The sequence below is a fragment of the Pleurodeles waltl genome, chromosome 10, assembly GCF_031143425.1.
Source record: "Pleurodeles waltl isolate 20211129_DDA chromosome 10, aPleWal1.hap1.20221129, whole genome shotgun sequence".
In the NCBI taxonomy this organism is placed as follows: Eukaryota; Metazoa; Chordata; class Amphibia; order Caudata; family Salamandridae; genus Pleurodeles; species Pleurodeles waltl.
Genome location: NC_090449.1, coordinates 638,903,092 through 638,920,492, shown reverse-complemented (window position 1 = coordinate 638,920,492; position 17,401 = coordinate 638,903,092). Strand labels below are relative to the sequence as shown.

At 42.1% G+C, this 17,401-nt stretch overlaps 1 protein-coding gene across 3 annotated transcripts in view; it reads right to left on the bottom strand.

The window, feature by feature from the left end:
- Nucleotides 1-17,401, bottom strand: part of DPP6 (dipeptidyl peptidase like 6) — a 1,951,083-nt gene that overhangs the window by 408,780 nt on the left and 1,524,902 nt on the right. For all 3 annotated transcript variants that reach the window (XM_069211130.1, XM_069211129.1, XM_069211131.1), the window contains exon 10: nucleotides 11,261-11,358. In XM_069211130.1, the coding sequence (XP_069067231.1) occupies nucleotides 11,261-11,358 (98 nt within the window). The remainder of the gene's footprint in view (nucleotides 1-11,260; nucleotides 11,359-17,401) is intronic.

The following is a 17,401-nucleotide window of genomic DNA, read 5'->3' as shown; positions in this document are numbered from 1 at the left end:
CATTCTATTCACATCTCTTTTACAGAAGTTCTACTGAGGCCTCTGTTATGCTGATAATTTTGACTATTTCCCATTTCCTGGGAAATACTTAGGTTTCCCCCTCGCTTAATTAGCATATTTAGATTTAGTTATTTTTCAGATGATTAGATGGGTGGATCGTAATTTGGACTGAACACCAAGTACTGTTTCTTATCTGTATTAGTGCAACAGAAATCTTTGTAGTCTTCTGTTTGCACAATTTATTCTGATTAGACGCTTTCATTTGCCTTTGGCGATTCTGTACTTAATAATATGTTTCTGAGACTTATTTACATAAGTCTGGTCTTGAATTTGTAATAAAGCTTTTGAACTTAAACTTCCTCCTTTGAGATTTAATCTGTGACCAAATGGGTTACACTCTTAATTAAAGTGTTGATGTGCTCCTTCCTACCTTTGGAACTCCTAAAAAGATTCATCAGAAACAGAGAAATTAGAAAATGTGCCACATCGGTTCTCACAGGGCCATGGCCATATAATGAGCAGAAACATATTATCTCACCAATGCACACTTTGGACACATAACTGACCTGCCCGAGTCATTCCTGTGAAATATTGTGAGGGAGACATATGTATGATGTAGTTGAACTAAATAAACCACATATGACATTCAGTGGTTGTTGGATTTCAGGATTAATGTAGCACCTGGCTCTGGCCCACATGGAGTATTGTCCTACTTTCTTTGAATGTCATGAAATTCTCACTCTGGTACTGACTGCTATTCTTCGTTTGCCCTCCACCCATTGTGTCAGAACCATATCTACGGCTGTCCATTGAAAATGTACCATTTCCTGAAACTGGACTTGTGCTGCATCCTGTGTCCTACCTATTCATAACAAAAAAGGGAGTACTCCCCTAATTACTTTCTTGAATGACTACTGCAAAGAAGGATATGGTTTTACAACACAAACTATATAAAGCTATTGAAAATACATGCACTGCTCTAATATTATCGCTATGAACTCTGAGTTACCTGGGGTTTAACACCACAAAAAAGGAGATAATCAATTTGTGAGATAGTTATTTCGTGCATTAAAGACAACAGGACAAATCATCTTCACATTCTAATGGAATGTACAATGAGCCTGTCAATGAGCCTGTGTTGATAGTAATGGAGCTCTGAACATGGACAGGAGTCCTAAGTTACGAATCAGAATCATTTGCAATGAAGCAGGATGTTTGTGTGTGATGCAGCTTACCATGTCGAGATGTTCTATTAAGAGGTGCGTCTTCAGCTCCTTTCTGAATTGCACAAGGGGTTGGTCATTTATGATATGGATGGAGATGTTGTTCAAGGTCCTGGGAACATAAATAGGAAAGACTTGTCTTCTTGCTTTCTCTTTTCTGCAGTTTTTTTCTTTCCACTCTGGGGATGTCCTGGCTTCCAGTTTGTCACTTTCCACGTGAGATTCTCAGTTCTTCTACAGGTATGAAGGGATGTCAGTTCCAATGACTTCATTTGTGATGCAGCATACACAAAAGAAGATGCGGGATTAGAGGGGGAGCAATTGTAGTTCTGTCAAGGTTGAAGTGATACACTAAGACTTCTTTATTCCTTTGATGAGATGTGTGGTTGCTTATCAATTACATACCAAAGGGTGTCCATGGGCGTCAGGAAAACAATAGGATAGGGCATTGCATTCAACCAGTTGAGAAAAATATTCGGTTTCCGGGGGGTAGGGTTTTAATTGTTTCTGGAGGGAAATCACTCCATAGTAAACGTTCTGAGCATTTTCACGCTTATATTTAAGTTTATTTCGTAAAAAAGCATGCCACCTTGCTCCCCAAAATCCATAGTGTGCAGTTTGAATTGCCAGTATTGTGTGTCTTGAAAGCTGACGTGTGATGAGCAAGTATCTTATCACGTTGCCAAGGCAACAAAAGGATTTACGTATTGAAGCACTTGAAATGCTTTGATTTAAAAATCATTTATTGTGCATCATTTGAGTAGACAAAGATGGGGATCAACAACCACATTTACGTGCAGAGTGGCAGACTCTTTATTAGTTAAAGTTGTTTTTGAATTTCACAGCTTGCTACAAATTAGGAATTTGTTTGTTATCAGCAGAAACACATTCCCAAAGGAACCAGACATGCCTGTTTTAGAAAAATGGGAGAATCGCTTTTGACATACAACACAAATTGCATTTTAGAGATGAGTAAATAGGTCAAAAAGTAGACACAATCTCATTTTCATAAATCCAGTTTTCAGTATGTCAGTGAATATGCTAAATTCCATTTCTTTTTTGTCAGCTAGTATACTAGAGATTCTCTGCAATTCACTCTATTTGTTATGCAATGTTTTCGCTTTTACAACAGAGTTTAGTAGATTAGTAAGAGTCTACTCGTCCACCCAAATTAGAAGGTGCTACTCATATTTCGCGGTAAACAAATTCTTGAATAGATGAACATTAAACATTGTCCATCTTACCACAAGATACGTGTGACTGTTTTTGGTTTGATATTTATGCTAATTGGAAATCTAAACTGATATTTTGCCTGTAATGACTTCTGAAAGTGAGCCTTCTAGAATTGTGCCAAACAAGACCGTAATTAATAACTGACATTAGTAGCATTTTATTCAAACTACCTTCTTCAGGTAAGAAACAAAGGGTTTACTTTTGATCGAAACTTAGCAGCTCAGTTTTCTTTCTGTGCTGTAGAACAAAATGTACCTCCAATGCGGATGTCTTACCTGTATTTCCTTAAAAGGCAAATGCAAGGGCTAAAAATAAATGGATGTATAACTAATATTAGTTCATCCATTTATTGTTTTTGCCAAGATTACAGTTACTTCTTTGTTAGACTTGCCATCCTTGGTGTAGTATTCACCCAGACATTTTGCCTTCACTTCCCTCATTCTTGCTGACATTGTTTCTTGTTGGCATTAGGACTCTGTGCAATGTAACCCTGCTAACCAGTAGTAAAGTGCTTCTGGTCTCTCCCTTAAACATGGTAAAACTGGTATACACCTAATTGGCACATTTAATTTACTTTTAAGTCCCTAGTAAATTTTAATATATCAATCGAGGGCATTTAAATTAAATATTTCAAGTGGATTGCAGCACCTATTTGCCACTCACCACAGTAGCACTATAAAACATGTCTCAAGCCTGCGACCTGTTTTGCAGTTTTAAACTACCATTTCGAATGGCAAAATAAATCTTTTGCAGGTTAAAGTCATTATTCTTAATAATAATTCAGCTCTAAAGTAGGCCTGAAATGCCCATAGGACCAGGTGCTTGGTATTTAAAAGTAAGACATATGAATATAAGTGTTTCATGCATCAACAATGAAAAGTTCATAATGTCATTTTTTTGTACTGTGGCAAGGCTGTATCTCCCTTGGACCAACAGTGGTTACCTTATTACACTTAGTAAGTGATAAACTTTAGTTTGGAAACAGATAGAGAATCTCTTCCACTCTGAACTCTATTGAAGTGAATTGTAATTTAAAATGCTCATTAATGGTAAAGACTGATTTTATGTTACTCTTCTGAAAATGCCACTTCTAGAAAGTTGCCATTTTTCTGCTTAAACCAAATGTGCTGTTCTGCCATTGTCCAGAGTCACATTACCGTGAATGGCTCTCCTATGGTGTGTTGTATATTTCTTCCAGACATGGGGACAAACAGCCTTGGGTGGAGGGCAGGGTGTACCTCTCCTGAGCAGGATGTCCTCGGGGATTGTACTCAACCCTCCTCTCTTCCTGACTTCCAAAGGTTCCTTTCCCTGACATTGATTAATGTAAAAACCACAGGAAAGGGGAAAGGTTAAACAGAAGGGAGTTTCCCCATCCACAGACTGGCACTGGTATAAGAATGGCACCTTCAGAACCTCTTATCCGAAAAATACAGGATCTGTGAAAAAGTCAAAAGAAGGACTGCCCTGCAGTTTGACAAAAGAAGACTGGACTTGCCTGCCTTGAAGGGCTAGTTGGCTGACCTCCTATTTGAGCAACAGGGCCATAATAAGCTTCCAGAGGCCTACCTGCAACTGCCCAGCTAACCAGATTTAGCTCTGCTGCTTGTGTCTGCTATAGTGAGCCCTGATCCCCAAGACGTGATTCCACCCCTAGGTGCTGGACTCTTGGCTGGCACTGGAGTGTGCTCCCCTTGTTCAAATATACAAAACTGTCCTTCAGGTGATAATCAAGAGGTTTGGGGCTCTTTGTGACCACAAGGGTGCTCCTTACATCAGCATTGTGGCCGCATCTCCTACCAAAGAGAAGTTCAGCCAAACAGCAAACAGACCGTGTCAACCACCAATGTGAAGCCACAGCATGCCCACTCCTTGTGCCAACAATGACCTCCTTGCAGTCACCGACAATCCGAAGTTCTAGCCAAGGCTCCATGACTGGACTTAGACTTTGAGAAGTTACACTCTTAACCGGGACACACCTGTTTCCTGTATCTAAGCCACACTCCATTGCGGTGGCCTTGTGACTTTGGCCCAGTCCAGCGTCACCAGATGACTGCAAGTGAAGCTTTGTGCTTCTTGGTGATATTTCTAAGCAAAACTTTGAAAATTCAAAACTGTAATTTTACTGTCTGGACTTTTGTTGATTTGGCGTAATTAAAATTACTGCTGCATACATTTGTAACACATTGCCTCTAAGTAAAGCCTGACTCCTTTGTACCAAGGTAAGCAGATATGCAGAGGGTTACGCACTGATTGATTTAGAATCTTTTCTGGTTCAGCCTGATAAGTATTTGTTTATTTTTTGAGGGGGGCTCTCACCCCTCTCAACAAATAACCCAATATATTACCACCTTCTTCTTTGTCTTCTCCTTATTATTATTGTTATTATTATTATTATTATTATTACTACTACTACTACTAATAATAATAATAATAATAATAACATTAATTCTTGAGTTAATTACAAGAAGAAAAGAGTCAGAAGAGGCTCCACCACTGGAAACCCTGTAGGTCACCAACCTCCAAATGGCGCAGGGAGAGTGCACGTTTGGCAGATGCCAAACATGAAATGACCACCTAGACGTTTAATCTCTGTGGTTCATTTAATGTTACTTACAATACTTCTCAAGCAACACCTTGTGCCTGGCCAGCTGCAGGAGTAACAGCCTTTGGGGCCTACCACAGCAATTATTCTCTGTATGAATTTTACAATTCAATCCTGAATTTAGTAGGAATTCTGGTTAAGGCCATAAATGTCACTACCTCAGAATGAAGGTTAAGAAAATTTCTCACATGATTAGGTATAAAATTTCCCCCAGACATTGCACGAGCACGAAGCTTGGGGTTAGATATACCAAAGGGTGAGTTGTCTAACAGCTGTTTTGTGAGCTAACCTTAATTTTGTGCTGCAACGGATGCACAATTTGTTCATACTTTTAAATGACTATTTTCACATTAATGTTAATGAGACAGGATTCTGTTTGTGAATCACACAAAACAGTGTGAGAATGTAAAGATTGGAGGCCTGTGAGGGACAACAGGTAGGATGCTTACTTTTTATTGTACTCCCTGCCCTACAAAGTGAAAACATCTGCTCAGTCGTGGCTCGTGGTGCTAAAGGCAGCGGCATGCCTGCATGGTGGGTAAACAGGGGTGTTGCGGGGGGGAGGGAATTAACTCCCTGGGTGCCTTCGATGAGGTGATCTCATTTCAGCACACGGTTCCCGTGTGCCTGGGACGAGATCACCTCGTCCTGCACCCGGCCCACACACCCCCGTCAGGAATGAAAGGGGAATTGCTTCCACTTTCACCCCCGACCCACCGTGACGTCTGATGACGTCAGCACGCAATCGCGTGCTGACCTCATCAGAGGTCGCCTCCCATCCAGCGCGATGCAGAAGAGAAATGCTTAGCATTTCTCTTCCGCTCGGGAGGAGGGGGGCAGGAGAGACATCGGAAGAAAGGAAAGGCTTTTCCTTTCTTCCGTTGTCATTCTGAGCATTTCTGCTGATGCGATCGGGCAGCAGAAATGCCCACTAGACACCAGGGAATTTTTTATTTTTTTTTTAAATTTACGTGAGGGGAGTGGCCCCTTGGGCAAGGGTCGCTCCCTAGGAGGGCAAATAATTTATAGGTCATTGCTGCCACCCCAGGGGGCAGAAATGCCCACTAGACAGCAGGGATTTTTTTTTCTTTTTCTTTTATGTGCAGGGAGCGACCCCTTAGGCAAGGGTCGCTCCCTGGGGGGGCAAATTGTCCTTAGGCCATTTCTGCCCCCCCGGGGGCAGATCGGCCTACTATAATTAGGCCGATCTGCCCCGAGGGGGGAAGAAATGCCCACTAGACACCAGGGATTTTATATTTTTTTTAAAATTCATGTGAGGGGAGCGGCCCCTTGGGCAAGGGTCACTCCATAGGGGGGCAAATAATTTTTAGGTCATTTCAGGGATTTCTTTTTATTTTTATTTTATGTGCAGGGAGTGATCCCTTAGGCAAGGGTCGCTCCCTGGGGGGCCAAAGTGTGCTTAGGCCATTTCTGCCCCCCCTGGGATTTTTTTTTCTTTGTGTTTTCTGATAAAGGGAGCGGCCCCTTGGGCAAGGGTCACTTCCAAGGGGGGGCAAATAATTTATAGGTCATTTCTGCCCCCCTGGGGGCAGAAATGCCCACTAGACACCAGGGAATTTTGTTGTTGTTTTTTTTCTCTTTTATGTGCCGGGAGCGACCCCTTAGGCAAGGGTCGCACCCTGGGGGGCCAAATTGTGCTTAGGCCATTTCGGCCCCCCATGGGGGCAGAAATGCCCACTAGACACCAGGGATTTTTTTTCTTTGTGTTTTCTAATAAAGGGAGCTGCCCCTTAGGCAAGGGTCGCTCCCTAGGGGGCCATAATATTTTTAGGCCATTTCTGCCCCCCAATGGAGGCAGATCGGCCTAATATAATTAGGCCGATCTGCCTCCAGTGGGGGCAGAAACCTCTAGTCACCAGGGATTTATTTATATTTGTATTGACTTTATGTTTTTATGTATGGGGAGCGACCCCTTAGGCAAGGGTCGCTCCCCTGGAGGCAAATTGTATTTAGGCAATTTCTGCCCCCCTTGGGAGCAGATCGGCCTATTTTTGTTAGGCCAATCTGCCCCCAAGAGGGGCAGAAACCACTAGACACCAGGGAATGGTGTGTGTGTATGTGTGTGTTTTGTTTAGGGGGGCAGCCCCTTGGGCAAGGGTCGCACCCCATGGGGACACATTACTGTTGGCCATATCGGCCCCCATTGGGGGCAGATTGGCCTATTTTTGGAAGGCCCATCTGCCTTCTCTCAGATTCCAGAACTTTCTGTCACCGAAATGTGAGGAAAAAGTGTTTTTTTAGCCACATTTTGAGGTTTGCAAAGGATTCTGGGTAACAGAATCTGCTGAGAGCCCCACAAGTCACCCCATCTTGGATTCTCCTAGGTCTCTAGTTTTAAAAAATGCACAGGTTTGGTAGGTTTCCCTAGGCGGCGGCTGAGCTAGAGGCAAAATTCACAGGTAGGCACTTTGCAAAAAACACCTGTTTTCTTTGAGAAAATGTGATGTGTCCACTTTGTATTTTGGGGCATTTCCTGTCGCGGGCACTAGGCCTACCCACACAAGTGAGGTACCATTTTTATCAGGAGACTTGGGGGAACGCTGGGTGGAAGGAAATTTGTGGCTCCTCTCAGATTCCAGAACTTTCTGTCACCGAAATGTGAGGAAAAAGTGTTTTTTTAGCCACATTTTAAGGTTTGCAAAGGATTCTGGGTAACAGAACCTGGTGAGAGCCCCTCAAGTCACCCCATCTTGGATTCCCCTAGCTCTCTAGTTTTAAAAAATGCACAGGTTTGGTAGGTTTCCCTAGGTGGCGGGTGAGCTAGAGGCCAAAATCCACAGGTAGGCACTTTGCAAAAAACTCCTGTTTTCTTTGGGAAAATTTGATGTGTCCACATTGTGTTTTGGGGCATTTCCTGTCGCGGGCACTAGGCCTACCCACACAAGTGAGGTACCATTTTTATCAGGAGACTTGGGGGAACGCTGGGTGGAAGGAAATTTGTGGCTCCTCTCAGATTCCAGAACTTTCTGTCACCGAAATGTGAGGAAAAAGTGTTTTTTTAGCCACATTTTAAGGTTTGCAAAGGATTCTGGGTAACAGAACCTGGTGAGAGCCCCACAAGTCACCCCATCTTGGATTCCCCTAGCTCTCTAGTTTTAAAAAATGCACAGGTTTGGTAGGTTTCCCTAGGTGGCGGGTGAGCTAGAGGCCAAAATCCACAGGTAGGCACTTTGCAAAAAACTCCTGTTTTCTTTGGGAAAATTTGATGTGTCCACATTGTGTTTTGGGGCACTTCCTGTTGCGGGCGCTACGCCTACCCACACAAGTGAGGTACCATTTTTATCGGGAGACTTGGGGGAACATTGAATAGCAAAACAAGTGTTATTGTCCCTTGTCTTTCTCTACATGTTTTCCTTCCAAATATGAGACAGGGTGTAAAAAAGAGGTCTATTTGAGAAATGCCCTGTAATTCACATGCTAGTATGGGCACCCCAGAATTCAGAGATGTGCAAATAACCCCTGCTCCTCAACACCTTATATTGTGCCCATTTTGGAAATACAAAGGTTTTCTTGATACCTATTTTGCACTCTTTATATTTCAGCAAATGAATTGCTGTATACCCGGTATAGAATGAAAACCCACTACAAGGTGCAGCTCATTTATTTGCTCTGGGTACCTAGGGTTCTTGATGAACCTACAAGCCCTATATATACCTGCAGCCAGAAGAGTCCAGCAGAGTTAACGGTATATTGCTTTAAAAATCTGACATTGCAGGAAAACGTTACAGAGTAAAACGTAGAGAAAAATTGCTGTTTTTTTCACCTCAATTTCAATATTTTTTTATTTCAGTTGTTATTTTCTGTAGGAAACCCTTGTAGGATCTATACAAATTACCCATTGCTGAATTCAAAATGTTGTCTACTTTTCAGAAATGTTTAGGTTTCTGGCATCCAGCATTGGTTTCACACCCATTTCTGTCAGTGACTTGAAGGAGGCTGAAAGCACAAAAAATCGTAAAAATGGGGTATGTCCCATTAAAATGCCAAAAGTGTGTTGAAAAATTAGATTTTCTGATTCAAGTCTGCCTGTTCCTGAAAGCTGGGAAGCTGGTGATTTTAGCACTGCAAACTCTTTGTTGATGCCAATTTCAGGGAAAAAAAACACAAGCCTTCCTCTGCAGCCCTTTTTTCCAATTTGTTTTAAAAAAAACGAAATTTTCACTGTATTTTGGCTAATTTCTTGGTCTCCCTCAGGGGAACCCACGAAGTCTGGGTACCTCTAGAATCCCTAGGATGTTGGAAAAAAAGGATGCGAATTTGGCATGGGTAGCTTATGTGGACAAAATGTTATGAGGGCCTAAGCGTGCCCTGTCCCAAATAGCCAAAAAAAAGCCTGGCACCTGAGGGGGAAAAGGCCTGGCAGCGAAGAGGTTAATAAAATAAAAAAAAAGAAAATAAACGTACCTGAAAGCTTTGCGCGCAGCACAGCATCCCGCTCCTCTGCTGGCAGTCACAGGCTCCCAGCCAGGGCGCTCCCAGGCAGACTGGGAGCCTGTGCACGCTCTCTCCAGTCCAGCCACTGTGTTGCTGGGCTGGAGAGAGCCCTGTGCGCATGTAACGGCTGGCCAAACACACATGCGCTCTAAGGGGGAGTGCTCAGCACTCCCCTTCACACTTGTCACCCCGTGACTCAGCCCCTTTACAAGGAAACAATAATAAACACTGTTTATTAGCATTTCCTTATAAAGGTCTTGCAGCTGCCGCCGCTGGCAGGGGAGCAATGCTCCTCCGCCCTCATGGATGTGCCGCTCCTGCCTCTGCTATCGAAGATAAAATAATCATTTTGAGAATGGAATTTGGAGAAGCATGCCAGTCTCCCTAAAGTCAGCAGTCCATATCCACAAAGTGGAAAGTGCTCTCCTGGAAAACTTCTACTTTGAGACTAGATATTAGCACCTTTCTTGTGTAGGTATCCAAGCAATAGCAGTCACAAACCACTGAACCATGGCATCTTTTTCCACATGGGTATGTACCTTTATCTTCGCTACACTTTCCAGATCATAATGGGACTCAAAATACAAATAATGAGCAAGAGAGGCTTTTCTGACTCGCAAAGTGCATGTAGTACATTTCGAATTACCTTTATGTGATCACAAGTCAGTGACTATGCAAATCATATTCTTCCAACCACAAAAGGTTAGTATGTCTGGACTAAGGATTTTTATACATTTAGTGCTGGTATTTCACAGTACAAAGTGATAATGAACCTCATTATCTACTCCACAAGGTAATGAGTTATTCTTGCAATGGCTATAACCTGTGCTTAATTTAAGCCAGTGTTTTCCAGTGCACGGCACCAGCATTTAATTGTCACCTGCAGCACTTATGACAGCCTGCCATACAGTGGCACTGATTTTTTCATTTAGAGATGAGCACACCAAGATACATTACAAACAACTAATACTTGCCACCAAAGCCATTCTTATAGCTTTGGGGGCCTGAAATAGTCTTCATTGTCACAAAGGTGTGTAGCCACTGTTGTTGGCAGGGCTGGCAGGGGAATGGGTGGTGAAAGCTGCAGTGGCCTTCTGACGAGGGCCCATTCACTTATTATTATTATTTTTTACAAATTAAGCATTGGATATAACCGAGTATTTAAGAAAAAGGAACTGTGTCAGCGTGAGAGAAGTAACATATTGCAAATGCGCTTATCACAGTACATTTATTATTTCAAAATTCTTACTGTGCTTCTTTTACCATCACACACAGAGACCTATTTATTCACAATTTTATTTTTGCTGCTGACTCCTGTGATCTATCGCCAGAGAGTTCACAAATAGGTTTCCTTTATCAACCACTCCTACTCGTAAGGGCATATCTTGCCAATTTGATACTAAGTCAATCCACCTGAATTCATACATTCTTCGGCTAAAATGCCACCAGCATAAGTACATCTCAGAAAACTGTTCTGATGAGAATTAAAAGAATGACTGTGGCTCGTCATTACTGACCCACTCCCTGATCTTCTCATCTGGCACATTCCTAATATCTCTTTTTTTAACTAACTGTTATACAGGTTCCAGGCAATAATGAAAAAAGAACTTTGGGAACATGAAATATAAATGTGAAATTGATCCATCTTCCGTACAAATTTTTTTGATGAAAGGAAATTGCTTTGATCTGTATTCACAATGAGAGATAGGCATGATCATTCCGATGTGCATATTAAATATTCTACCTCATTCTTTGATCATCGGGGAGAGTCATTTCCACGTGATGGAGAGGCCCATTTAAATTCACAACATGCAATGACACCACAGGATTATCGCATCCAGCCTGCAAGACAAGAACAAACCATGAGTCACTCACTCTTGAAAAAAACTTCAGAAAAATCCCCCAACATTTTGAGCATCTAAGTTTGAATGTTATTTCAGGACAAACATGCATAGAGGGCATATAACATAAAACAATTCTATGACAGAAACTTTACATTGATACAAAAGAAGGCCAAGTCCATTTGCACTGTTTTGCTGTTTGAGTAGTAAAGAATAGAGGGCCCAAAGTATTTAACACTCTTACATCTTAAAATCCAGCAATTCTCCATGTTACATACAATGTACTAAACCATTGTGCGAGTCGGAAAATGGGTTTTGCAAACCATTCCAAATCGCAATTAGAAAGGGGTATGAAAGGAGTGTTGTCTTCTAATTTTAATGGGATATATCAATAATTTGCAACAACAGTTGTGGTTGCAAACCTTTGAACAGTTACCAGGACCTCAAGGGAAGCAGTAACTAACCTGAGTCATAAAGGGAAATGTGTCCCTTCCCCTTTGTGAATAGTGCCAGGCAACTTGGGGGTAGACAGGCAATGGTTCTGTGGACCACTGCCTGCTTCCCCTGAAGTCTTCTTCAATGGGAAACATATTTTTTAAAGAAGAACCATTCCCTTTACTCAACAAGCGTAGGAATGCAAACACAAGGCTGGTGGTCTGCTGTTCCCTGTAGGCCACCATCCGTGTGTCCGTGGCCCATCACAGGAAGTCATAAATAAAGATATGTCTTATTAAAATTAATTAGGCAGGTCGGTCTGCAATCCTCTGTGACTGGAGATTTTGCAATGCGAGCTATAAAACTACATTGGTCGCAACACAAAATTATAAAGTCGACACTACAGGTCAGTGTGCTGTTTTTAACCATTTTCTGTGACCAGGCTTCTAGTACATCTGATTTAGCAGCTTTTACTTCCGTCCCTGTTAACCCTCTGATAACTTCAACAGTTGAAACCCAATATTCAAATGGACGTTTACTTTATAGATCACAATATAGTCATAAACCAGTGGTGGTTCATGTTCAGTCATTGTTTATATTATTCAGTCTAAATGTAGAGTCTGAAAAATGATCCTACAATATATTCATAAATCTAAATGTTTTGCCTAGAATACTGTACCAGTAACACTATGAGGTCATACATGTTATATTATTCAGTCTAAATGTAGAGTCTGAAAAATGATCCTACAATATATTCATAAATCTAAATGTTTTGCCTAGAATACTGTACCAGTAACACTATGAGGTCATACATGTCAGGCTTTCCCTGCAGTACATCTAAGTCATGCTCATAACTAGCCTGGTATTGTGTGAATGCTCTGCAAAAACTGAAGGGAGACGTGCATCCTTACAAATACATACATATCACAGAAAGAGTTTTGCATCTAGGCAAGCATTGAGGACACAGTATATGAAATAATAGGAAACTAGCATTGCTGGCAAACCTAAAATGAGTAATTAAGTTTTTATTAAAGAATTAAAACCCAGGAATAATTCTTAAACAGGAGTACTATTCCTGCCACTTAGCCAAAGCAAATTCAATAAATATTTTTGACTTCAATGAAGATCCATCTTTCATTGTGGAAAAGTGGCTGAAACGTATTTATCTTCTTCTATTAATGCAAACACAAATAGCGTTAAATGAGTTTGCTGTATGATTTGGCCCGCTGCATATGTCAAATGCTACATTCTGTATTTCAAATCCATCATGTGAAAGGTTTCTGTCATAATTGCCTCTAATACTTGCAATATGCCAAAAATCCTGATATTTAATATAACTGCAAAAAAGAGGTGCCTGTACTAGATACATTAGTTACAGCAACTTAAATGTCATTAGAATAGCTTCAAAATTCTCAAAGAACTTGTCTACGACACTTGACCCCACTTACTAAATCACTTCTCAATCAAACTTCCATTTCTGCAACAGTGCTTGATGAACATATGAATGACATAAGACCTGAAGCATTTTATCTAGGTGAGTATGACAGGATACTTGCACGGAAAATATGGTTTGAATCATAAACTCTTCAGTCTCAATTGCTCCTCAGATTTAGTGAGTGTTAGATTAAGCTACTTCGTGAAAATCTCTACCCCTGCATAACGAGTCTGTTCCACTATAGTTCAGGTATTACAGAAAATGTAAAGGGCTCCATGCATTGATGCTTGGAATCCAAAGCAACGTTTTTGCATAGAACTAATGCACTTCAAATAAACTATAATTCAATAATAAATGTTTATTAGACCTCTACTATGTTTAGAAGATTGCTTTATAAAAGCCAGGTCTTCCAATACATAGTCTAAATATTACAAGAAGGCAGTTTAACCAGGACACCAATTAGGGTGAATCATTTTGGACACAACTGAAAGCTCACATTTCTGTAAAATCTACTTTGGTAAATAATTATCACTTGAAGAAGGCTTTGTGACTGTGTTTTCAATGGTGGCAATTTACAAATGGTTCAATAATTAACAATACTCATTACCAAAGTTGTCTTTGAGACATAGAAGTTATTTCTGATGAGAAAGATATTCCGGCAGAAGTAATGAACTGACCTTAATCTCAGAACTTTGTGAATTTAATTGAGACTTACATGCACCGATAAAATAATTTGTGTGCAAGCGCCATTTTCCAATACAGGAAAAAAACATTTGTACTTATAAACTGACTTATTCACACAGCTTCCATGTGAGTAAATATAATCTAACACACAGGGTATTCATGCAACAATCTTATATATTGGGGGTTATTCAGAAACCCTTATCTGATCACTTCTCAGACTGTCAAAAGAGGTAAATGTCCCCTTCCAGGATGTGTAGGAAACAGGAATAATGGCTACAATTGGTATCAAAATATTGGAAGGTGTTTCTCTGTGGAGAAAATATTTTTTCCATGGAGCAAAAACAACAAGTTCATTTGAATTTACTTTGATTATTTAATATGCAAGAATATATGTGTATATTTTTTCAAATAAAAACAGAATTTACAAACCATTCAGGAACAGGAATGATTGAGGGGGTACTAAGGAGTTATTAGAGTAGAATTAGATAAATTAAACAATGCATGTCATAAAACTGCTGCTTAAAGTTCAATTTGTCATAGGTAATAATGAAGGAGAACACAATATTATTACCTCAATAGTTTGAACCTGACCTAATGTAGTTCACAACTCTTCAAGAAAGAAGTTAATTTAAATAAGTCTCTTGAATAACTAGTTTCTAGCCAAGATCTCTATAATTCCAAACACAGATTAATTTGAACTACCAGGCTTGATACAATCATTTATTACCAACTTTAAACTTTTTTTAACACTCTTTTTATTGAAAATTTGCTCAATTGACAGTATTGTGGTAAATGAAGAAGTTCAACACCGTACAAATCAATCAACATTGAGCACAACATTTACATGGATAACGCAGTTGTCATGACATACCATGTCTAGGCACTTAGCTAACAGTGCCCCCCTAGACAATTGCAAACACCAGGAGAATACATAGTGGGCATTCACAAAATCACTATTCAGTTAAGTGCCCCAGTAACTGTGCCAGCCAGCCCACACCTTTTCGCATTTATGAGTACAGCCTCTACTGAGGTATACTGGGTGTTCTGCACATTGGCACCAATCCAAATCCGTTTCTTAGTCCTTGATGTGGGGAGGCAGCAGCTCCCCACGTTTGCACAACTCTATGGCCCTCATTATGAGTATGGTAGTCTTGAGACCACCAGACTCACAGTAGCGGTTGGACCGCCGCGGTCTTGGATGTCTGACTGACACATTACGACGAAGACTGAGCCACCACGGTCAGACCGCCGACACTGCCAGGTTGCCGCCAGCCACCAGCCTGGCAGTCCCAGTGGTAGGAATCCGCCAGGGCAGCGCTGGCCTGGATTACAAGTCCCCATATTGCCAGCCTTTTCATGGCAGTTCCACCGCCATGGAAAGGCTGGTGGAATGGGGGTGACGGGGGTACCCTGCACTGTCCATGCACTTGGCATGGGCTGTGCCGGGCCACCGTGCACAGCCCCCTCACACATTCCACTGCCCAAATTGAGGGCAGTGGAATGCGTGACAGGTGCTGCTGCACTTGCCGCACAGACACATTGCCTCTAGCTCGATTATGAGCCGGCTGCAATATTAAGGCTCTGTTCACGCAGGGCCGGTGGGTGGAAATGCTGTTTCCGCCCTCTGGCCCTGCGGTGAACTCCAAATAGGTCTGGTGGTGTTTGGACCACAAAGGTGGTCTCTCGGCAGTTTGAGCATGGCGGATGGCCTCTGCTGCCCGCCAAACTCATAATGAGGGCCTATGTTTGGCAACTGCTGCTGACAATACCAGCCAAATCCTCTGGTATCAGGGCTATTTCTCCTCACCTGTACTGTGATAAAGGTGCCAACTGGCCACAAGTGAGATCTGCAAGTGTGTGACCTGAGCCATTATTTGTGTCACCCCCTCCCAGAAGCACCGGATTGTGGGGCAGCCCCATAGTGCATGAAAGAAAGTTCCATCTTGTCCGCAACCCCGCAAGCATAGGGAAGTGCCAGCTCTTCTCATTCGTTGTAATAATGTTCTGGAAAAGTGTGCCCTGTGTAATATCTTTAGCTGGTCTAAATGAAAGCGGGTTCATACTGCCACATCCCTGGGACTCTGTCTGGCTTCAACCCACTCATCATTTTCCAGTTCTCCTATATCCTTCTACCATGTTGCTCTCAGGCCTATCAAAGGGTCAGGAGAGTTATACATCAACTTTCTGTAGACAGTAGAGATGGCTTTTTCCAACAGTGGGTCGGACAGGAGACGGCGCTACAACAAAGCTGCCCCAGGCCGTTGCTTCCTCTTCAAGATGTGGTGTCACAAAGCATGTCCCATTTGCTAATCTCAGAATCGCTCCTGCTGTAGAACATCAAATGTCACAAACCCTTGCCCTCTCCACACATCACCCAAATGCTCTAGGCCGATCAGTGCCCTCTTTGTGAAGCCCCCAAGGACCCCCAAGGCCACCTACTTCTCGGAAGAGATTACTGTTACCTAACAGGGTCTTTTCCATTAATGTACACTCCCATCTAAAGTATTTTGTGGATTCTCTCCTCATCCTCACCACAGTCTGAGTATGGGAAGGCAAGTCTTGTTATGGCCTCCTTCAGTGGAGAACAGGTGGGTAGCCCCTAGTGCCCATGGCCATTCTGTCTACTCGATAAACAGGTTCCATATGGTTGGCAAGTACCCAATCATTGACCACCATTAATTGGGTGGCCCAGCAATATTTAAGTAAGTCAGTCAAATGACAGCAGTGCAGTTTGTTCGACAAACGGAGCTTTGGTTATATGTATTACCCCGTAGAGGAATCTTAAATTCAACCACGCCTCTCTATGCGGCTTAAAGCTGGACTGGTCTGGATGAACCACCATATCAATTTCCTCCCACAGTCTGGTCACCGAGGTTTCACCAAAACCTTAGCCTCGAAACTGAGCAGTGCAATGGTTCTATAGGACCCACACTCAGCCGCTGGCTTATCCTTCTTAGGAATAACTACCACTGTGACTGTTCTTTGGTCACCTGGAAGACTCCCCTCCTCTCTAGCTGCCTGAAACATGCTCAACAAATGGTCCCCGATTTTATCAGTCATATATTTATAGAGTTACACGGGCAGGCCGTTCGGCCTCGCCGCCTTCTCTGACTGTAATGCTCTCACTGCCTTAGTAATTTTCTCCACCATTAGGTCCTGATCTAGTGTGTCTCTGTAATTTTCATCTAGTGTCAGAAGGGTAAGGTCTCTCAGGAAGTCAGCACAGTCCTCACACGTCATAATGATCCAGGCGGTGTACAGAGCCTCATAATACGCTGCGAAAGTTTCAGCAATGGCTGGACCTGTCGTCAGTAGGGTCTCTTCGCTGTCAAGAACCTCAAGGATCCAGTTCGGTCCCCTGTCTCATTTCTCCAGCCATGCAAGCAGTTTATTATTGTTATCTTCAACATTATGTAGGCGATACTGGGTAGCCAGTGCTTGGGCACGCACACTGTCTTCCATCAAGTCCTTCAGATTGTGCTGTTTTAAA